General features: G+C 36.7%; 5 protein-coding genes across 9 annotated transcripts; 4 read left to right on the top strand and 1 right to left on the bottom strand.

Annotated features, from left to right (window-relative positions):
- Positions 1-502: 502 nt before the first annotated feature.
- On the top strand, positions 503-8,565 carry LOC116162665 (prostaglandin reductase 1-like). 3 transcript variants are annotated; one of them, XM_031476322.1, is made up of 7 exons: positions 503-528; positions 7,222-7,349; positions 7,401-7,503; positions 7,552-7,743; positions 7,787-8,057; positions 8,112-8,223; positions 8,271-8,565. In XM_031476322.1, exons 1-7 carry the CDS (start codon positions 518-520, stop codon positions 8,498-8,500), a joined length of 1,047 nt encoding a protein of 348 aa, XP_031332182.1. In that variant the 5' UTR covers positions 503-517; the 3' UTR covers positions 8,501-8,565. The 3 variants fall into 3 exon arrangements, with proteins under 3 accessions (XP_031332182.1, XP_031332185.1, XP_031332184.1); XM_031476325.1 differs by lacking the exon at positions 503-528 and adding an exon at positions 1,014-1,142; XM_031476324.1 differs by lacking the exon at positions 503-528 and adding an exon at positions 7,004-7,145 and having other exon boundaries at positions 7,203-7,349.
- On the bottom strand, positions 5,850-19,800 carry LOC116162666 (probable protein arginine N-methyltransferase 6). 2 transcript variants are annotated; one of them, XM_031476327.1, is made up of 4 exons: positions 19,127-19,800; positions 6,714-6,950; positions 6,478-6,671; positions 5,850-6,431 (listed from the first exon to the last, which is right to left on the bottom strand). In XM_031476327.1, the coding sequence occupies exons 1-4, from the start codon at positions 19,157-19,159 to the stop codon at positions 5,867-5,869; spliced, it is 1,029 nt and encodes a 342-aa protein (XP_031332187.1). In that variant the 5' UTR covers positions 19,160-19,800; the 3' UTR covers positions 5,850-5,866. The 2 variants fall into 2 exon arrangements, with proteins under 2 accessions (XP_031332187.1, XP_031332186.1); XM_031476326.1 differs by lacking the exon at positions 19,127-19,800 and adding an exon at positions 7,039-7,126.
- On the top strand, positions 12,309-13,844 carry LOC116162669 (prostaglandin reductase 1-like). Its single transcript, XM_031476331.1, has 6 exons — positions 12,309-12,515; positions 12,717-12,813; positions 12,860-13,027; positions 13,076-13,349; positions 13,397-13,508; positions 13,560-13,844. The coding sequence occupies exons 1-6, from the start codon at positions 12,410-12,412 to the stop codon at positions 13,787-13,789; spliced, it is 987 nt and encodes a 328-aa protein (XP_031332191.1). The 5' UTR covers positions 12,309-12,409; the 3' UTR covers positions 13,790-13,844.
- On the top strand, positions 14,357-17,130 carry LOC116162668 (prostaglandin reductase 1-like). The gene is made up of 6 exons (XM_031476330.1): positions 14,357-14,679; positions 15,937-16,033; positions 16,083-16,250; positions 16,299-16,572; positions 16,619-16,730; positions 16,784-17,130. The coding sequence occupies exons 1-6, from the start codon at positions 14,574-14,576 to the stop codon at positions 17,011-17,013; spliced, it is 987 nt and encodes a 328-aa protein (XP_031332190.1). The 5' UTR covers positions 14,357-14,573; the 3' UTR covers positions 17,014-17,130.
- LOC116162667 (prostaglandin reductase 1-like) lies at positions 17,706-19,095 on the top strand. 2 transcript variants are annotated; one of them, XM_031476328.1, is made up of 6 exons: positions 17,706-17,935; positions 17,987-18,077; positions 18,127-18,306; positions 18,357-18,627; positions 18,674-18,776; positions 18,822-19,095. In XM_031476328.1, the coding sequence occupies exons 1-6, from the start codon at positions 17,818-17,820 to the stop codon at positions 19,049-19,051; spliced, it is 993 nt and encodes a 330-aa protein (XP_031332188.1). In that variant the 5' UTR covers positions 17,706-17,817; the 3' UTR covers positions 19,052-19,095. The 2 variants fall into 2 exon arrangements, with proteins under 2 accessions (XP_031332188.1, XP_031332189.1); XM_031476329.1 differs by having other exon boundaries at positions 18,674-18,774; positions 18,819-19,032.
- Positions 19,801-19,949: the final 149 nt, after the last annotated feature.

The following is a 19,949-nucleotide window of genomic DNA, read 5'->3' as shown; positions in this document are numbered from 1 at the left end:
TAAGGTTTTATAACGTAATTAGTAATTTGGAAGTATTTTGTATGTTGTGTTACCGTTATATGATATTAATAAGTTTTTTCTGCTGCTACCCACATCCACAAATTTGTGCTTATTAATAATATGTAGGTAGCTAATGAAAATTTGTAGTTGCCATTATGCCCTCCTTGACCATGCAGAAGAAAGCCACTGACCACAAATTTAAAGTACTTAGATTGGTAGCAAACTTTGTTAATTATCTTATAGTCTGTAGTTTACTTGTAGTGAATATGTGTATGTTTCAAACAACCATAGGTCAACAAGACCGTGATAAGTCTTATTATTTTTATCTTTCATGTAAAATTATATTTGGTTTCCAAGTTTGTTCAGTCACCTTGTATTCACTACGATTCGTGCAATTGCCCGTAAAATAATCCACTGATGTTTCGTTTCTGTTAGTGGCACCACAAAAAGTAGTTAATAAAAATTTAGTGAGTGGTGAGATTCAAAACAAAATTTAGTGTCAACAAATACTAGGGAGATGGAACAAAGGTGAAAATTTACAAATTAATTATGTATGTATAAACTGAAGTTTTACTTATAGCGAAATGTAAACAGTTTTAAATTTCTAACATGATGGGATTCAAACGAACAACAAAAAATGTAAAAAACAACAACAATTACAATTAGAATAAATTAGGACAGTCATAATTATACCTAAACAGTTTTTCCTTAGCTCTGTTCTACATCGTACAAATAAAGAACGTATCAATATACTCTTTTGGAACAATACAATTAGGTAACAAAATAATTACAACATAATTTAGATAAGTACAAGTACCGATAAACTTTCCAATATTGATCAATGGTATTATAGGTATTTAAACCACAACAAACTTTTGGGAGCCGAAAGTTTATCTCTTCTAAGTGTATTGTTTTTAATTTCTACAATTGTAATTTTATTGTGCAGTTCTGATACCTCCTACATACACTGACCTCATTTAAATTACACAAAAAAGGATCACAGATACACATCTGCTTTTTTAAGTCACTGTTCAGATAATGAGACTAAATTTAGATGATGTGTTATACAACTAGTAGTAGTGGTGATTGTGGATAAAAAAGTTTATTTTTAGTTGTGAACTTGAACCGTTAACGTTAATCTGGTATGTATTCGTATAACGTATTTTTCAAATGCACGATGAAAAGTGAATGTCGCTAAGTTAACGATAGATAATAATAGAGTAGGTGTAATTCTTACATTAGTGTATCTAGTTAATTTTAATTTGTATGTAAATTTTTTAAATAACCACAATAAGTAAACGCTTATCAGCTTTCTCTAACAGTAATAAATCAAGTGTTCAGTTTGGATACATTAATGTGAGTGCCCTTGGTAAATTGTGCTAAAATGAAAATTATTAGACTAACTATCCAAATAAATTTACCTATGTGGCTTGTAGACGTAGTATTATTGTAAATGAAAGCAATTGGGATTTGGAGTTGCATTCACAATAATTACATGTGATTTTTATTTCAAGGGTTAACAATAATTACAGTTGACCAGCAAGCTATACCAAATTAAACATAACAACCACTTCTGCAAAAAGAACCTTACAAATTCGCATGTTAGGGACGAACCACCCTTCAACGATAGGGGTAGAATTCCCACCGAAGTTGATGCATAAATTATTACTTCTAGACATGATACCTTTTCCACTCAAGGTCCACTGAAACCGACGCGGGAATGCGGGAACGGGAGCGGTACGAACGCGGGAATTATTTCTACAGGGGGAACCGCCGCGCCGCATCGGTATGCATACTTGCAAATCTCGCTGCACAAATATATCCCGTAAAGTCAATGGCCCGTATGAATAAAAGTAAGCAAATGCTTATACTTGAAAAATTCTAAGTAAATACTCGTAAGTGCTCCTTCGTACTAGGCGACTTAGCAGCGCTGCTAAGCAGGACAGGACGCAGTGCAGCGCTGCTAAACAAACCAGTATAAAGGGGCACTTACGAGTATTTACTTTGAATTTTGCAAGTATAAGCATTTGCTTATTTTTATTCATACGGGCCAATATATTAGTCGAGGATTCAAGCCCCATCCCCATGTAGGTATAACCAAAAGCCCTTCTACAGTCTTAGTCTGTAAACATAGTGAACCCTTTAGTTTCCGAATTTGAAATATCTGTTTTGACAGTTTTTATTACTTCTTGCGCGATTTTATCAAAATTATTCCAACCTGTTACAAACATATTTACAGCATTTATAATTTTACCCCTATCTTTAAAGGGTAGATTCGTCGCTTTAGCATCTGAATCGGCAATATCTGTCTTGGCAGAAGTGTTTCTCAGTATTAAAGTCTTAACGTCACAACTCTACCAATATAGTTCGTCCCTAACATTCTAATTTGTAAGCTTCTTTTTGCAGAAGTGGTTGCTATGTTTAATATGAGTTTTTGAGGCCTGTTATAAGTCTCTGAAAATGTGAGTTACCGTTACTGATTTTTTCTATAAAGTATCCTGATACCTAGCGAAGGAGAAATCATCATGTCTGCCAGCGAGATCCCCTGGCTTAAGGCTGAGAGGGGCGGTCAAATAATGTCAAATTTTAATAACACTTCCGAATTTCCGACAATATTTCCCTCTAGCCCCTTTATTTTCAAGCCGACGCGAAAAGTGTATGAGGCTGTTTGTACTCCGTGATCTAAATCAACGTGTTTTATCATTCATTTAAGGGACTAAAGTGTCACTTTTTCTCCCGGAGGGAGAAAAAAGAGACGCGGGACAAAAAGTGGCAGTACACTCTGAATTGTCAAACACAATTTAATGATTAATGGTTATCTAACTTTATATGTACATTTATTCTTGTACCATATTTTACACTTATTATACCATTAACCATATATCTTTTTGAATTCGGGAGGTATATATATGGGGAGGGAGTAGGTTTCCGTATAGCTTGTTTTTCAGAGTGTTAAACGATCATTTCTACGCCATAGTTTTATTTATTTAAAAGCAAGTGTATTTTTTATTTATTTGTTTGGCCAGATACCATACAGAATGCAAGCATTCCAATTACATGGCGCTGGGATGCTGTACTTAAGCTAGAACTACTATACATAGAAATTACGATCTAACATGACTAATTATAAGTAATTCATTCAAAGAGCCGTAAAATATATCGATGTCTCTCTCACGGCACGTCTTATTATTATATTATTAGTATCTTGTACACAAAGGTAGCACAGGCTACTTCGCGTCGGATTTGTAGAATCTTTGAATCAAACTGACATTTATCATTATACGATCACAATTTGACATTACAAAGTATATTGACCATACAATCAAACAAATTTCTTCTTTCAAATTTGCACTTTAACATTGAAATTGCTGCAATGATTATTTGAGTACATAAAATAGCGTATATATCACAGGACTAAAATGCGTTCTAATCCCTCATCCGGCTGCTTTGTTGCCCTCGCCTACGTTTCGGGCAACAATCTGCACCCTCGGGATTCAAACACACACTTTAGTCCCTTGACATATAATATACTATTTTTGTACAGCTCATCAAGGCATTTTTTTGTATTTAACATTTTTCACTATGGGGCTTATTTTTTTACACACCAAAATCAGCTATGTAACGATAACTCGTGGTTACGTGTAACGAAGGCAGGAAATTACTACAATTAGGTTAAGACCCACGTTTCAACAGCTTTTTAAATCCCACCTTTACAACCCCTTATGTAAATTATCATTGAGTGACTCGATTTTTCTTCAGTAGCATTAGAGTTAATACTTTAACTTATCTTCTATTAGAAAAACTGTTAGTAAAAGCTGCAAAATGGTGGTCATTTTTTACTGCGTACACGTTAACAATTTGACCTTTGAACGAATCTCGTCCGGTCGGTATGGAGGTTGGAGCTTGCAAAAAATGCAAAATTTCTGAAACTTTGTTATGTTGTTCGGTGGTATTCAGTAGTACTGCACCTCATTTTTTCAACAAAACTGTTATAGGTGTTGCTAACTTCAGGGAGCCCAAAAAAACCTCAAAATTTCTGGACTTTTCTTATATTTTTGCTACCGACATACCCAATGATTTGTTTCCCAGACATAATATGATAAGGGATTTCACAGTACAAATATTGCATTGTGGTTACATCTCGGGTAAGGTATGGGTTGTAAGGAAGTACCAGGGGAAGTACCCATCAAATATCCAATAGCGTACCGTTTGCTGTAAAACTTCTTCCATTCTCCCTTCTCCAGCGTATTGCAGATATCCGTTAACGTTAATATTGGTTTCGTCACAAAAGTCCTCGTCTATTTTTTCGCCACGCATGGTTCGTGCATCATGGGTGGTAACGATTTGGTATAAAACATTTCGTTAGTCAGTCCAAAAGTGGTGTGAAGTTGGAACCGAAAACGAGTACCTACCCTGTACTTCAAAAAAGGGTGGACGTACTGGGTGATTTTTTCCTACCCTAACGACTGACACATAAAATTTCCATATTACCATAATATCTTTTTGCGAAAAATAAAGGTCATAATCAACATGTTCCTGAAGTTTTGTTTGGCGGAAATATTTTTTTATTTCCGCGATTCATATCTGATCTTTTATTTATTATGAATATATGGAGTGGGTCTGTATTTTCATTATATCGCAATTCGTTAGGTAGTAGCGTGATCAATAGCAAAATTTTAGGTTTAGAAGTTTTTCTCGATGTGATATGCAAAACAACCTATCTTTTTTAAAATACATTGGAAGAGTTCATAGTCATCCCAAAAACAAAACCCAACCCAGTCCCCAACCCCCTGTTTGGTACAATTATAAGTATTTGAGAAAATGTATTTCATTGACGACAAGGACTGAAGGGGATAGTAGGGGAGCTAACACGAAATCCACTGAACGAGAATGATCAAAATTTTAACCGATGGTGTTCCATTTTGCCCTATCAGAGTATGCTAAAATCGATCGTCTGCCGCCTCAGGTCATACGACTTAAGGCGCTGCGGGTACTTCTTGTGGTACCAATTCTGAAAGGTTGTTTTTCGAAAAAATAAGTTATATACCAAATGAAAACGTTGATAATAGCTCTTAAAAAAATATTTTAAAAAATCCCGCGTATTTGATAACTCCGTAAAAAAACAATTCTTAGTCGGTTTTTCACGAACTTTCTACGGATATAACTAGGTTACGGTGGGACGAATGAAGCTGATTTTTTTTACAGACTCATGATAGGTACTACTAATGACTTAACGGTGTTTCGTTTTTAAATTTTGTCTCTAATTACAAGATTATCTTATTAGCTTAACATTATAAGATATCTTATAATTAGAGAAAAAATTTACAAAAGAAACACTCTCATAGTCATTGGCTGTACCTATCATTAGTGGGTAAAAAAAAATCAGCTTCATTCTTCCAACGGTAACCTAGTTATATCCGTACAAAGTTCGTGAAAAACCGACTAAGAATTGTTTTTTTACGGAGTTATCAAATGTGCGCGATTTTTTTAAATATTTTTTTAAGAGCTATTATCAACGTGTTCATTTGGTGTATACCTTATTTTCTTGAAAAACAACCTTTCAGAATTGGTACCGCAAGAAGTACCCGCAGCGCCTTAAGTCGTATGACCTGAGGCGGCAGACGATCGATTTTAGCATACTCTGATAGGGCAAAATGGAACTCCATCGGTTAAAATTTTGATCATTCTCGTTCAGTTGATTTCGTGCTAGCTCCCCTACTAGGAAGCACTAAGCTGAAGGGAAGCTGGTTGGTTTTTCCCCTGTGATGTAAAAAAGCGGAATACTTCTAAAGTGATGTAAGATACAGGACCTGTTATTCATATTATATTTTCATACGTATAGGTACAGCACAGATAAAAAAATACTTTATTCTTGCATTTGTTCATTTTCATACTTTTCCAAGACAGCTCTAGTTAAAATACACCTTGTTTTAAAACATGTACAGTATTCGGGATGTACTACATCATCTGGATCCAACATTTCTACTTCAAGACCATACTTTCTATTGTTGTCAGGTGATCTTCTGATAGATATATCATACGCAATCGGTTGACCTCGCTCGACAGATATGTCTACAGGTAGCGCCACAACCGTTTGCTTCCAATGCGTTAAAGGTTCTTCGGCACTAGTGGACAACACTACTGGTTCACTAGTTAATGATGGAAAAGAACAAGTAAACCACAAGCAAATGCCTTGGTACCTTCCCGACTTATCTACAACCGCCAAATGTTGAATTTTGTTACAATTTACGTCATCCACAGTAGCTTCTCTTAAATCGATCCATAACAGAATTTCAGGTTCTGATAGTATATGTTCTGGTTTTACATTTAACAGTAGTGGCGAGCTCAATGAGTTATTTTGTAATCGTTTGCTAAAAGAAAGCATAGAAACACCGCTAACGTTTTTCCAATCCTCATTCAGTGAAGGTACCCTGAAAAAAAAGGCTGTGTGAAACAAAATGGCGTAGACATTATTACCGGCACGGAGAACAGTAAAGTGTCGCGTTTTCGGGAAACAAATATCCACCTGGGCGTAAAAATTTGTCTCTTGCCCGAATGACGGAATCTAACATACCTTCGTGAAGTAAAAAGTGGCCCATCCATTCCGATACAATAATATCAACTTTTCCATCCTCGGGTAAAGAAACGGTGTCAACATCGCCATGTATCACCTACAAATTCGGGTTAAAGAACAAAAACTGCCAACTACCAACCTTGATTATATCTTCGCATTTGTTTTCTTTAACAATTTCTTCGCTAATTTGATAAGTGTCACTCGCTTCAACTGCATAAACACGTTTGGCTCCAGCCTGCGCGCAGAAAACCGACAAAATTCCAGTTCCAGCGCCGACATCCAATACCGTCTGTCCAGAAAAAATGTCCTTGTTCCCAAGTATTGCTTGAAAATAAGCGGAGTTCCGAGCCGAGTCCTCTAGCATACACTTGTGAACCTAAAACAAACAGTTATTACGCTAATTGTAAAATGGAAAAATGTCAATGAATGGAATTTTTTAAACAGCCACTCATTTAACTAATTACTAAGTCGATAACGTATAGTGATTGTGTAATACGGATCATGGTTGAAATGCAGCGATCGTTTGGAGATCAAGTGAAACTATCAAAGTCGTACAATAACTAACTACAGTGTAGATTATCTGCGATTGAATAACTGAACTTTGTACTGAAATTGATTATTGTAACAGGTCATTTTCATCATTTTAGTGTGCAAAACGCTGGCAGAAACATGGTTAAGGCAAAGAAATTTGTATTGGTAAATGGATTTAATAATATGCCTAAAGAAGAAGACTTCAAGTTGGTTGAAGAAGATTTGCTCGGCCCGCAAGAAGGAGGTAACGATTGATAAGTAGCTAATTAATCCCGGACTCAACAGAGATTTACAGAGTTTTTGGCGGAAGCCCTGTATTTGAGCGTCGATCCCTACATGAGAGCCTACGCTCACCAACTGAAAGAAGGGAAGACCATGATAGGGGTGCAAGTAGCCAGGTGTGCTAATTAAAAAAGTCCTTTTGAATGTTTCTAATTTGTTTTAAGAATTTTGGAGTCAAATAACAAAGAATTTCCCGTTGGAAAATATGTAGTGGGAAATTTTGGATGGAGCACGCATACTATTTGCAATGGTTTACGGTCGACTACGCAATCAGAGGTCGATCATTACCCATATGTACTGCCGGACATTGGACAACTTCCCCCATCCTTAGGTTTGGGAGTGCTAGGTCTGACGGGGTAAGAATGAATGGCTTAACGGCTTCAATTAATCGCATTTTAGAAATACGGCGTATTTTGGATTTACGGAGATATGCAAGCCGAGAGCGGGCGAAACTGTGGTTGTGACTACAGCCGCGGGCGCTGTAGGCAGTCACGTTGGACAGATTGCAAAAATCAAAGGATGTCGCGTTATTGGAATCACCGGGTCTGATGAAAAGTGCCTGTGGCTAAAGTCGATCGGATTTGACGCTGCGATTAATTACAAAAACGCAAACTGGATTAATGCGTTATCGGAAGCGACACCAAGGGGCATAGATTGTTATTTTGATAATGCAAGTATCGTACTTAGTACCTTGGTGGTGTGATTTTAGAAAAAAACACTTTAGGTCGGAGGGGAGATTAGCAGCACGATCATACAACGTATGTGCACAGACGGAAGGGTAGCCGTGTGTGGATCAATTTCTTCATACAACTGCGACGTACGCCAACTTCCTAAGGGTGAGTAAATTAACAACTGTCTGGTCATAAAAAAACGCGTGTTTCAGCCACTATGATACAACCGTGGATAGTATTTCATCAATTAGAAATAAAAGGCTTCGTCAGCAACAACTGGAGTCGTCGGTGGATGGAGGGGATCAAAGAAAATTTAAAATGGGTTCAGGAAGGAAGGTTGCGCTACAAAGAAACGATCACGGACGGATTTGAAAATATGCCAAAGGCTTTTATTGGACTTCTAAAAGGTGAAAATATAGGAAAAGCAATTGTTAAGGTGTAAAGGATCTCTCCTACCCTCTGTCTTGTAATAAATAATTTTGTAATAAACTATTCTTTTTTATAGTATCGAGCTTATTTTCATTTTCTAAAACGTTTTAGACAAAAATAGAAACATTATAAGTCTCAAAATAGAAAGACAAACTGGCAAACAAAGATTAACTAATAACTAATTTTAGGCTTTTAGATGCACTAATCAAATTATACTCGTATTAGGGTCCATATCTATACACTGTGTCCAAAATAAGAATGCGCAGCATGGGGAAATCGGAAACCATAAACGATACTTACAATGGGAAAATAAGTTGCTTAGTAAAATGACATTTTAAAAATTCGGAAATTCCGATCATTTCCGAAGGTATTCGAAAAAAACCGAAATTAAAGTAGTTAGAGCGCCTAGGTAAAAGTAACAAGAAGTTACTTATTCTCTGAGAGACGCACTTTCTAATGGTCAAAAGAAAAAAGTGTTCCTATGTGCCGTTTCTGAGATATTTGACAGTAAAAACAGGGTATTTTAACATGGGCTCTTATGGACAGACTCAGTTTTTCTGAGCTAGCGAAGGTTTTTGTATCAAGACTTAAATGAGATGGGTCTCATTAGAAGCGAAATTTTGTGACGAATCTAAATATGCACGGAAAAGTACATGTTCATGATGAAATAAGGAAGATATTTACCGCCGAAGCGGCGTCTGCTTTGACGCGGCGGCACGCTATGCAGCACGCGTTTAAATCTGATGACTTTTCCACTAGGTCTAGTATATAGCTGAGCTAGGACAATCTTTTCCTTCTTCTGCTGAGCACTTTTCTTCACAAAAAGCATGGTGTCTTTCAGAAAGAACACCAAAACCAGCGATATTTATAAAGGCCTGCACACGTCTTGTTGACACACTGATCGGATCGAGATCAAGATAGCGGCTGGGGATCTCTGGCGCCAACATCGAAAAACCAAATCCACTACACCGACTTCACGTAAAACGCCAAATTATTTAGTTTCCCGGCTTTTACATACGTCTCGCATACGTTTTGATTAAAAAGAAATATATTCGTTTAGGATTTACCGCTTCCACTGTGAATATTTAGTCGCGGTGTGTCGTCAACATTTAGTGTGCAAAGGTTTGAAACAGGGTCGAAAAGTAGGGAGACTAGTCAAGTTGACTACTGTATATACCTTTTTAAAAATCATGTAAGACGTTTGCATTGTGCTGAGGTACAAAATACCACTCATACCGTATTTCTAATTATGTTTCCTTCATAACAACATTTTTTTGGGGACGTTTACGTTCAGTAATAGGTAGGCCGAGTACATCACTTGACTTCAGCCGAACGCGCTCTAACTACTTTAAGTAATTTCGTTTTTATTTTTATCTTACCCTGTTTGAAAAGATAAAAACCAAATAACACTTTTTAAGCTCTGTGATTTTTTACCAGTTTTTTCGTAACAGGCACAAAAAATTCCTTCTTTGGTGCAAACCTCGGCACCATATCGAACCAAATAGTGAAAAAAGTACAATAACAGCTCTTAAGATAAAGAACTAGTAGCGACCGAACGGCCACAGGAACGGACAGACGGACGGACAAAGTGCCCGCAATAGCGCATTATTTTTGGAAATGCGCTAAAAATGAATCGCCGAAATGTATGTACAACATGCATAACTTCAGAACGACTGCACCAAATTAGATCATTCCTTTTTTGTTGTGTTTATCAGGACAAGGTTTGTATAAAATATAATTTCCAAAAATTTGTACGGAAAGACGTAAAAAACAATGTTTCTCTTTTACGTTATTTTAAATCGCAATATAACTAATAGACTGCGCCAAAGCGAGATCTACTACGGCCCTAGAAGAATCCACACCACTTCCTAACGCTTTCAATGGATTTTCAAGAGTATTGGTTTTAAAGACTTCAAGGATCGAGGCTCTGAAGCTTTAAAATCAACAAAAAGAGCCTTTTGGAAAGTTTTTGAGATTTTGAGAGCACGTAGATTTGGTCCTTTTAAGAGACTTTATTGATGTGTAACCATCATTAGTCACCAAACGCTTTTAAATCTCCTTAAGAAAAGCCTTTAAAGTTTAAAAATCTCTAACTGCAAGTGAAAGTGTCCCTAAGAGCCTTAAGTATTGCCAACAGTCTACAGAAACTTGTAAAAATCTCTACATGTTCAAGAGTCTTCTGGAAGCGCCGATAGGATTTAACTTAGAGCTTTTACGAGTCTCTAAAAGCCTTTAACAATCGCAAATAGTCCCCACTTTTTAAATAAGGGTTTCTCCCGTACATTGAAAACGCTTAAATAGGGTGCCCTCTAGCCATTTTTATTAATTTCGTGATCGTACCTGGAAGGCTTATTAGCGTCACGTAACCGAGATATCTAATTAGGAGTTAGAAGTGCAATGTTCCTATCTGGTAGTTGGTATTTTGCTTTTTTGGGAAATCGGGGAATCTATTTTTTTTATGTATTGCATGGAAATAATATCTTCAAGTATCTACGTATAAAATACTGTCGCAGTGTACAATTAACGTATTTGTATGATACATTAAATAGGAAAAAAAGTATTTCGTGGCCGAGTTGTCTCAGTGGCGAGTCAGTCAGTGGCGGATCGCCCTTGGCGATTTGGCCGTGCCCCGTTGTAGTTTTTGGGCTCTCGACTGTAGGAAGGTTCGCTCTAGAAGAGGGTTTCCCAAAGTAAGGGTCGCGACCCAGTACCGGGCACGAGGTAAATCATACCGGGAGTAACCGACCAAGTGTACTAACTACAATACGAGCTACAATATATATATTGTATATTTGATTTCAATTGCAGAGTCCTACTAATTTACATTAACAATATTACATTGATTTTCATACTGTAAATATACACTGTGGCCAAGATAAGGATGTTTATCATGGGGATCTCCAGAAGATACGACGGTGGTGACATTAGGAAAAAATTCAGATTATTCCAAAATTCCAGAAAAACCGAAAGTTGCCAATTTGGTTTTAATTTTTTTTTTCTTCTGTAATTTAAGCAGATAGGAAAATTTAAAAAAAACACTTTCTCATTGCCACTTTTTGAGCTCTACAAGACACTACTGTGAGATGCATGAGGGCGGAAACACAAATTTAATACTCGGAAAGAAAAGTTGCATTCATTTCGTAACCAGTTCAGATGATAGTGTCATAAAAACTACATTTTAAGATGGTTTCAAATTTTCGCATACACTGCGGGGTTTGTTTAGCGGGTGATAACCTCAAAATGTTTAAATTGCAAAAGAAACATATTACCAAAACCATGAATACTGGTGGTTTCTTCAAGAATGCGATTTTGCAAATCATTTATTGATTCTGAATTTGTTGCACACACCCTAAACAGAGAAAATCGAGTGGTGTAAGATCCGGAATGCGTTTCTTTTTTAATTCCTTTTAATTAGGGTGAAACTAGACAAGGGTTGCAATTTAACACTTTTGGAGTTATCACCCCCTAAAAATTCTCCCCAGTGTACGGAAGCATGAACCATCTAAAATGTAGCTCTTATGATTCTTGATTGATCCCCAAATTTTCCGACTTTTTTTCCTTTTTTAGGATGCATAATTAATTATTCGGTCATACTACTGGCGGCAAAGATGCTTATTTCTTGCATTATTCCAACTGGAAGCTAATATTGATTTGTATTTCGCTCTTGACTTCTTGACATTGTGTTGCGGTTGGCCTTGAGCTGCCGTAAACCAAGTTACACGCTACCGAATACTTACTTTATCCGGCATTGCTTTAACATAGAACCAATAATACTAATAAAAGAGAGATTATGCGTAGAAAATAAACACAAATATTTAACTGTGGTAAACCATGTAAAATAATAGGACATCCGGCGTTGACGCATTTATATAGATGCTCAATCGAAATTTGAGTTATAGGTGTATTGGGTGTTATCGTTAAAATGGTAAAAGCAAAGAAATTTGTGCTGCGACATATTTTTGAGGGCCTACCTAAGCCTACCGATGTCGAAATTGTGGAGGAAGAATTACCATGCATACAACATGGAGGTAAGATCTTCGCTGGACTTTTTCAAACATTAAATAAAACTAAATTTTACGAAATTATTAAAATTTATATCACTATATACAATACTTTTCGGTGTGACTAAAAGTTTGTAATTCAGTATTTTGAAAAAACGACTGAACAAATCATTATGTTATACCGGCACCTTCAATGAACAATGTTTATTCGTCTACTGGTAATTTTAGAATTTTTAATGGAAACACTGTTTCTTTCGGTCGATCCGTACATCAGGGCATTCGAGCAAACAGTTGGAGATGTGGTAATTGGTAAACAAGTAGCAAAGTAAGTAAGCCTTCTTAAATAAGCACCTCTTAATTGCCTACCTCAGAATAATAGAAAGCAAATCAAGGAGGTATCCGGTTGGTAAGTATGTGGTCAACCACTTCGGCTGGAGAACGTATACCATCGCCAAAGATATTCCTGCGCCCGAAGGAATTCTGCCCGATTTTGGCAATGTTCCTCTATCACTGGCACTTGGTATGTTGGGGATGACAGGGTAAGTGCGTTAGATTTGAGTTTGTCACTTCTACATTTTACGCCTTAGAAATACGGCATATTTTGGATTTTTGGAAAAGTGTAAACCGAAAAGGGGAGATGTTGTCGTGATAAGTGGTGCTGCTGGAGCTGTAGGTAGTCACGTTGGTCAAATTGCTAAAATATTTGGGTGTAAAGTGATTGGAATTATGGGAAGCGACGCAAAGGGGAAATATGTAACTGAAGAATTGTGCTTCGATCATTTCATTAACTACAAGAAGGGAACAATAAAGGAAGACCTGAATAAGTTTGCACCCAAAGGTGTCAACTGCTATTTTGACGGGGTAAGCAATTTAAGTGAATCATTGTAAACAGAACATAGTGTTCCTAGGTCGGTGGCGAATTGAGTAGCACCATTATTCATTCGATGGCACCACACGGACGAATCGCTGTTGTTGGAACGGCCTCAGAATACAACGATGACCCAACCAAGTTACCCAAAGGTGGGTAGTGCATAGATTTAATTTGTAAAACATGCTAATTTCGTAATCTAGTCACCCCAGTACAAAGTGCTTTCGTGGGAAAACTACTTCAAATGGAAGGCTTTCAAGTATACGAATACGCTCCACGTTGGAATGAAGGCATTGAGCAGAATCTTAAATGGATTCAACAAGGCCAGTTAAAATACAAAGAGACCATCACGGAAGGCTTCGAAAATACATTTAAGGCGTTTGTTGACATGCTCCAAGGAAAGCACACCGGTAAAGCTATAATAAAGGTGTAAATGTCTTCAGTGTAACTCACTCAATCGCGCAAATAAAAAGAAAATGTCTGTCTAATATCTGTAGTTTTTATATATATATGAAATAGTACAAAGCACTAATTAACACATATTTATTATACAAGGTAGGTCAAATAATATGAATTTTGCTCAAGAGTTATTTGTTATTAATATGGAAAATTGTTATCAAGAAAATGTATTTACAATTGCAAACTAATATCTAAGAAACAGTGAACTATTTTGTTGTTATAAAAATTCGATAACCTTTATGTTTCTCAACCTATGTTGCAGCATTTCGAACAGCATTTTGATGATGCTCTATTTCTAAAACAATTGATACACATGACTCATGGTTGCGTTTTGGTTTTCAGACCAAGCAGAATGTCTTATAATAATAAAAATAATAATATATTTATTGAACACATACATACCATGACGCGTGCTCAATGGGTTTATGATCGGCAGTGATAAAGAATCACTTTTTTTTCGTAATGTTAATAATTAATAAAAAAGTTTCAGATATGCTGCGAACTTAAGTGGACACACTGTATGTGGTATGCTTCATTCTGATCCCAAGGTCATCTAATCATTTTGAGAGCTAGTACATTCGCATCTGTGATACCGCATTTATAAATAATATACTACAACTTAGTGCATAAGTTCTCACTTATATAGAATTCACACGCAATTGCTAAGCAACACGTATTTCTACATTAAGTCATTAATTATCCTTGATTTAATTAAATTAAAAGTGAAGTGCCGTCAGGTAAATCCCGCGGCTGTTAAAATGGTGACAGCGAAAAAGTTCATTTTAAAAAAGAAATTTAGTGGTGCCGCAAGTCCATCGAACGTTGAAATTGTCGAAGAGGAGTTGCCCCCGATCAAGGATGGAGGTAAATATTTAAAAAAAAATTGTTATTTGTTGTATTTATCACCTTGAGATAAACGCACATTAAAAATTCCATTGCCAACGCAAGGACCAAACTGAAATTTCAAATTCAAACATGAGTCCAATTATTGTACCACTTTATTATCTTACAATAAAGTAACTACCGCGTATGTGTGATTGCACCGAATTCACAAAAGAAACGTATTTTAATTACGGTCTTAATTTTAGTTAGATTTCATAAGAATTTTCTTGTTATTCCGAACTGTGTCGAGGATATTGTTAATTTCCAATGTGTGTTTCAGAACTCTATTATTACCTCGATTACCACTATTAATTGAGGATTGTTACATGAATAACATAACTCACTATACGCAGTGTCCCAATGAAAATTTGGACCCCCATAAAACCCGGCAAGATAAATGATTTGACAAAAATTTAAGAGCCACTCGATTTTATATGGAAGGGGCGTAGTGACGTAGCGTAGGAGGGGGGGGGGCGGAGGGAGATTGAGATGGAGGAGTATGGTGTGACTCGTCATTTTTTTTTTGTCCTCCATCTCATTCCGTAAACATCCATTATGGCATATTCTCTCTCTTTTTAAAAATATAACACTAAACAATTCGAAAATTTTCAAAATTCAAAAATCATGTTTTGAATTCTCTTGTATTTCATTTGAACCTTTTTTTAATCTTTTTTGGATCACTTCTATCATCCCTAGTGCGTTATACTTTGGGGTTGGTCAGATAACTTTTTTGCTGACTTTTGGAAGATTATTAAACAATTATGATAATAACTTTTGTAATAAACATTTTTTTTGTATCTCTCTTAACTAGGAAAATACAGGATCATTCTGAAATTGACAGTTTTTTTTTATTTTCCCTCGTATCTCTTAAGCGAGCGACTATTTTACCCTTTTGTTTGACCCAAAAAGGGCACATGGGGCTTATATTACTTTTTTGATTATGTGTCGAAAATGAGACGCCCTGTACATCAAATATCTGTAAAAGAAACCGCAAACCAGTACACATTAAAGAGTGACGATAATATTTTTTACTGCAACTTTTTTATCAGTAACGTAGAAAACATTTTTTCCTCTGACCACGCTAAAGAATATATGCCGATATAGCTTTTAAAATAAAGAAAACAAGTCTCATTCAAAAACACAACCGGCACAAGTGAATGGCAACCCTTTCTCCTTACATTAATTATAAATCCCAAGGGCCAAGCAAAAGAAATAAAACAGCGAACGAAATTGTTTTAGAATTCCTCACGGAAGCGGTTTACATTTCCGTCGACCCCTACCAAAGGGCTTACAACCAAGAGGTAGGGCAAGTTATGGCAGGAATACAAGTGGCAAAGTAAGTAAACCCCATCTCGGCAATATAGATCTACTTAAACACTGTTTAGAATAATAGAGAGTAAATTGGAAAGTTATCCTGTCGGAAAGTACGTGGTGACCCATTTCGGATGGCGAACGCATACCATTTCAGAAGGACTAACCGCACCATGGGGAATTGTCCTCGACTTTGGAAACCTGCCGCTATCACTTGCACTTGGAGTGCTGGGGATGACGGGGTAACGTTCGATATCTGTTAGAACTGCTCGAAACATTGTTATCACTAGAAATACGGCGTATTTCGGATTAATGGAAATATGTAAGCCTCAGAAGGGAGAAACGGTGGTTGTATCTGGAGCAGGTGGGGCTGTTGGTAGTCACGTTGGTCAAATTGCCAAAATTATTGGATGTAAGGTAATTGGAATTCTGGGAGATGATGAGAAGGGAAAGTACATTACTGAAGAGTTGGGTTTCGATCATTACATTAATTACAAAAAAGCTAACATCAAAGAAGAATTAACAACATATGCCCCTGACGGCATTGATTGCTACTTTGATAATGTATGACACCGAAAAGTCTGTTCCGTTTTCAAAACCTTGTTTTCAGGTGGGAGGTGATATAAGCGCCACAGTGATCAGCTTGATGAATAAATTTGGTCGTATTTCTGTATGTGGATCAATTTCCTCGTACACCCTCGACACATATGATATGCTAAAGTGTACAAAAACTGCACCCTTGATTTGAATGTTGTAATTAGATTCATATTTTTAGTTACACCTATTGCAGCAATCTTTATCGGGAACGAGCTTCGTATGGAAGGTTTTATGGTGACCCGATGGTTTGACAGATGGAATGAAGGAATCGAGCAAAATCTGAAATGGGTAAAGGAAGGCAAATTAAAGTACAGAGAAACCATCACAGAAGGATTCGAAAATACAATACAAGCCTTTATGGACATGTATGAAGGAAAAAATACTGGGAAAGCTATCGTTAAAATTTAAAAGCATTGTTTTATAAACTGTAAAAAATGAAATGTTTGCATAATTCTGCTGTAATTATAAAATATAAAACTGATGAGACTCGGCGTTGTCATCCAATGGTGAATAATATTAACTTTAGTATGCGTATACCTAACACCTATACATATACTACATTCCTAAAGGTTCTTACCAGAGGTATTAAGTACCTTCGCAAATCCATCTGCACGTTAATGTGCACCAAAAATGAAAAAAATGTATACAGTGCCACCATGCTCAGAAAAGCCCCGGAAAATATGCGAACTAATTTTGAAATAATTCAGGCTGGCCAATAGAAAGTCTGCAAAACGACGCGATACATTCCGCGCCATAATTATTAATTATTCGGTTTTGACAGTTGACGTTTCACGTTATTTTAGTTTACACTTTGCTTCTTGTATTTGCTTTTTTTTACGTTTTCCGTCTCCAGTTTTATATAAACTCGTCTTTTTCAAGACGCATATAGCTTGGATCTACGATCTGATAAGGTATTTAATTCTCTTCGTGTTTTTAAATTTTGCATCAGAATGTACGGTCTAAATTTCTAGCGCCCTCGGACACGCCCTGTCAGGGACTTTCTGAGCGTGGTGCCACTTGTAGTTATTATATTACGAAGTATTTACTCGATAATAAATAAAACACCCACCTACGCCCATAAGTGAAAAAGTTGGCTACGCCACTGATCATAAATCCAAAGATGTCAATGTCACAAACATAACCTTACATTTTAGCCGTAAAGCAAAGAAATGAAGATTCAAAGATTATAATCACTTTGCCATAATCCACACCATGTCTGAAACTCTTCGCATTGCTAAAGTATACATCTGCAACAATTACTTCACCGGCATACCGAAATTAACCGACTTTCAAGTGGTAGAAGAAACCCTCGGTACACTAAACGAAGGAGGTAAGCCTTTCAAATTACTGCGTATCTCCCCTTAAACGCCTAACATTAAAGATTACCTCGTCGAAGCAAAGTTTATAAGAATATCGCCAGACCCATCGGAGATCACTCCCAATTCTACGCCGAAAGCATTTCAACTTGCCAGGTAAAGATAGGTGTAAACTGTAATTCCCTAACAAATTACTTTCCAATAGAATTGTGGAAAGCAGAAATCCGTCTTTTTATGTGGATGACTTCGTTGTAGGTGATTTTGGGTGGCGAACGCATACTATCGTTCGTGCGGGTACCATAGTGGAGGGTTTACAACCGTATGTATTGCCTGAAATTGGGCCTGTACCTAAATCATATGGTGTTGGACTTTTTGGTGTACCTGGGTATGTTCCCTAACTTTGTATCTTTGCTATTAAGAGTTATTGTTATGCAGAATTGCGGCATATTTCGGCTTGTTAAAAGTTTGCGAAGTCAAGGAAGGGGATGTAATTGTGGTGTCATCAGCGGCCGGCGCTGTAGGCAGTTGTGCTGGACAAATTGCGAGAATTAAAGGGTGCAAAATAATCGGAATCACTAGCTCCGAAGAGAAGTGTGCGTGGTTAAAGGAGTTGCACTTTGATCACTGCATTAATTACAAGACTGACGATATTACGACGAAACTAAAGGAATATGCACCAGAGGGTGTCGACTGCTACTTTGATAATGTGAGTCGCTGCCCAATATTGCATGATTATCTATTGTAATTTGAAGGTTGGAGGCGAAATAAGTAGTGCAGTGATTTACGAAATGAAACAGCATGGACGTATTTGTATAAATGGAGCCACATCTCTTTATTATAATGAAGAGAAAAAAGGTACCGCAGTATTTTATGTGAATGTATTAATATTTCTGTTTGAAGCGAGCGAAGTGCAGTCTCCTATAAAAATGAAAATGGTGAGAATGGAAGGTATGAATGTGAGTCGTTACGAGGATGATTGGTATCAGGGGCTTTATCGAAATTACCAATGGTACTTTGAGGGCGTTCTTAAATGTAAAGAAACCTTCATAGAGAAGTTTGAATCGACATCACAAACATTTATTGATGTACTCAATGGAAAATATTTCGGGAATGTTATGATTAAACTATAATAGAATACTTTCATATGCTCTTATAATAAACTCAAATTTTCATATTATGCTTACATTGACTAAAGTGACACCTACCTCCAAGTCTGCATAGCTTTGAAAATAGTCCATGGCGGTGAAACTGTTCACTCACGTGTTTTTAAAAAATTCAAATTTGGGGGTTATATCAGAGATATAACAGCTGATTGTCACAGACCTAGATATACACGGAGACCTAATTTCTGTGAACAGATTCCGCATAGTTGCCACATTTTCAAAAAATTCCAAAATCTTTTCCGGCAAGATCGCTCTAATATGCTATACCAGGGCTTTCAAGGTATGCCCAACCCAAAGCAGTAGCAGTCTCGGACACACATCCCTTACAAGAAAAATGGAAATCGTTTTAGCGTATCCTGGAAACTTCTTGGCCCTAGAAAACATTAAGAGGCAATGTTCCATATTTCCCTAGCTCTATGGCTCTTGTGTTCTTCCCAAACATTTATGGGCTTACATGGTCCTCTATAAAGCATTTGTGGTGTCCCTGCAATGCACGATTCTTATAGTATTCTCTCTGGAAATCATTAATGATTTTCAATTAAATGAGTCAGAGCTGTAGACTGCTTCTAGAACTGGAACGGTATGTAGACTATAGTAATATTGAGCAATTAGCAACAATTTTACTACGGATGTATAAAGGGTTTTTTCATTCCGATATTAAAATCTTGCCAAAGTTGATGATCTTTAAATTATTTATTTCTTTAGCGCGGTCACGCCAGTACTTTAGGTTCGAATCGTGGGTTAATTACTAATGCGTACGCTGTTGCCACATCACAAATTTGCCCCTACCTTTGAAGTGACGTCACATTGCCATTGCCATGTTGCCAATTATTTGGAATGCAATTCCATCGCAATACGAGAACAA

Source organism: Photinus pyralis, unplaced genomic scaffold (assembly GCF_008802855.1).
Source record: "Photinus pyralis isolate 1611_PpyrPB1 unplaced genomic scaffold, Ppyr1.3 Ppyr1.4_LG2, whole genome shotgun sequence".
NCBI lineage: Eukaryota > Metazoa > Arthropoda > Insecta > Coleoptera > Lampyridae > Photinus > Photinus pyralis.
Note: the sequence above shows the minus strand (reverse complement) of the source record. Positions and strands in the feature narration are given on the sequence as shown.

Coding starts and splice junctions, on each gene's coding strand:
- LOC116162665 (XM_031476322.1), top strand. Junction 7,744..7,786: donor GGAGTGCTAGGTCTGACGGG/GTAAGAATGAAT, acceptor ATCGCATTTTAG/AAATACGGCGTATTTTGGAT. Junction 8,224..8,270: donor CGTACGCCAACTTCCTAAGG/GTGAGTAAATTA, acceptor CGCGTGTTTCAG/CCACTATGATACAACCGTGG.
- LOC116162666 (XM_031476326.1), bottom strand. CDS start 7,077: ATGATCCGTATTACACAATCACTATACGTTATCGACTTA. Junction 6,672..6,713: donor AATGCGAAGATATAATCAAG/GTTGGTAGTTGG, acceptor CCGAATTTGTAG/GTGATACATGGCGATGTTGA. Junction 6,432..6,477: donor CTTTACTGTTCTCCGTGCCG/GTAATAATGTCT, acceptor CTTTTTTTTCAG/GGTACCTTCACTGAATGAGG.
- LOC116162669 (XM_031476331.1), top strand. CDS start 12,410: ATGGTAAAAGCAAAGAAATTTGTGCTGCGACATATTTTTGAGGGCCTA. Junction 13,350..13,396: donor TCAACTGCTATTTTGACGGG/GTAAGCAATTTA, acceptor TAGTGTTCCTAG/GTCGGTGGCGAATTGAGTAG. Junction 13,509..13,559: donor CCCAACCAAGTTACCCAAAG/GTGGGTAGTGCA, acceptor TTCGTAATCTAG/TCACCCCAGTACAAAGTGCT.
- LOC116162668 (XM_031476330.1), top strand. CDS start 14,574: ATGGTGACAGCGAAAAAGTTCATTTTAAAAAAGAAATTTAGTGGTGCC. Junction 16,251..16,298: donor GGAGTGCTGGGGATGACGGG/GTAACGTTCGAT, acceptor TGTTATCACTAG/AAATACGGCGTATTTCGGAT. Junction 16,731..16,783: donor CACATATGATATGCTAAAGT/GTACAAAAACTG, acceptor TCATATTTTTAG/TTACACCTATTGCAGCAATC.
- LOC116162667 (XM_031476328.1), top strand. CDS start 17,818: ATGTCTGAAACTCTTCGCATTGCTAAAGTATACATCTGCAACAATTAC. Junction 18,078..18,126: donor AAAGCATTTCAACTTGCCAG/GTAAAGATAGGT, acceptor ACTTTCCAATAG/AATTGTGGAAAGCAGAAATC. Junction 18,777..18,821: donor TTATAATGAAGAGAAAAAAG/GTACCGCAGTAT, acceptor TTCTGTTTGAAG/CGAGCGAAGTGCAGTCTCCT.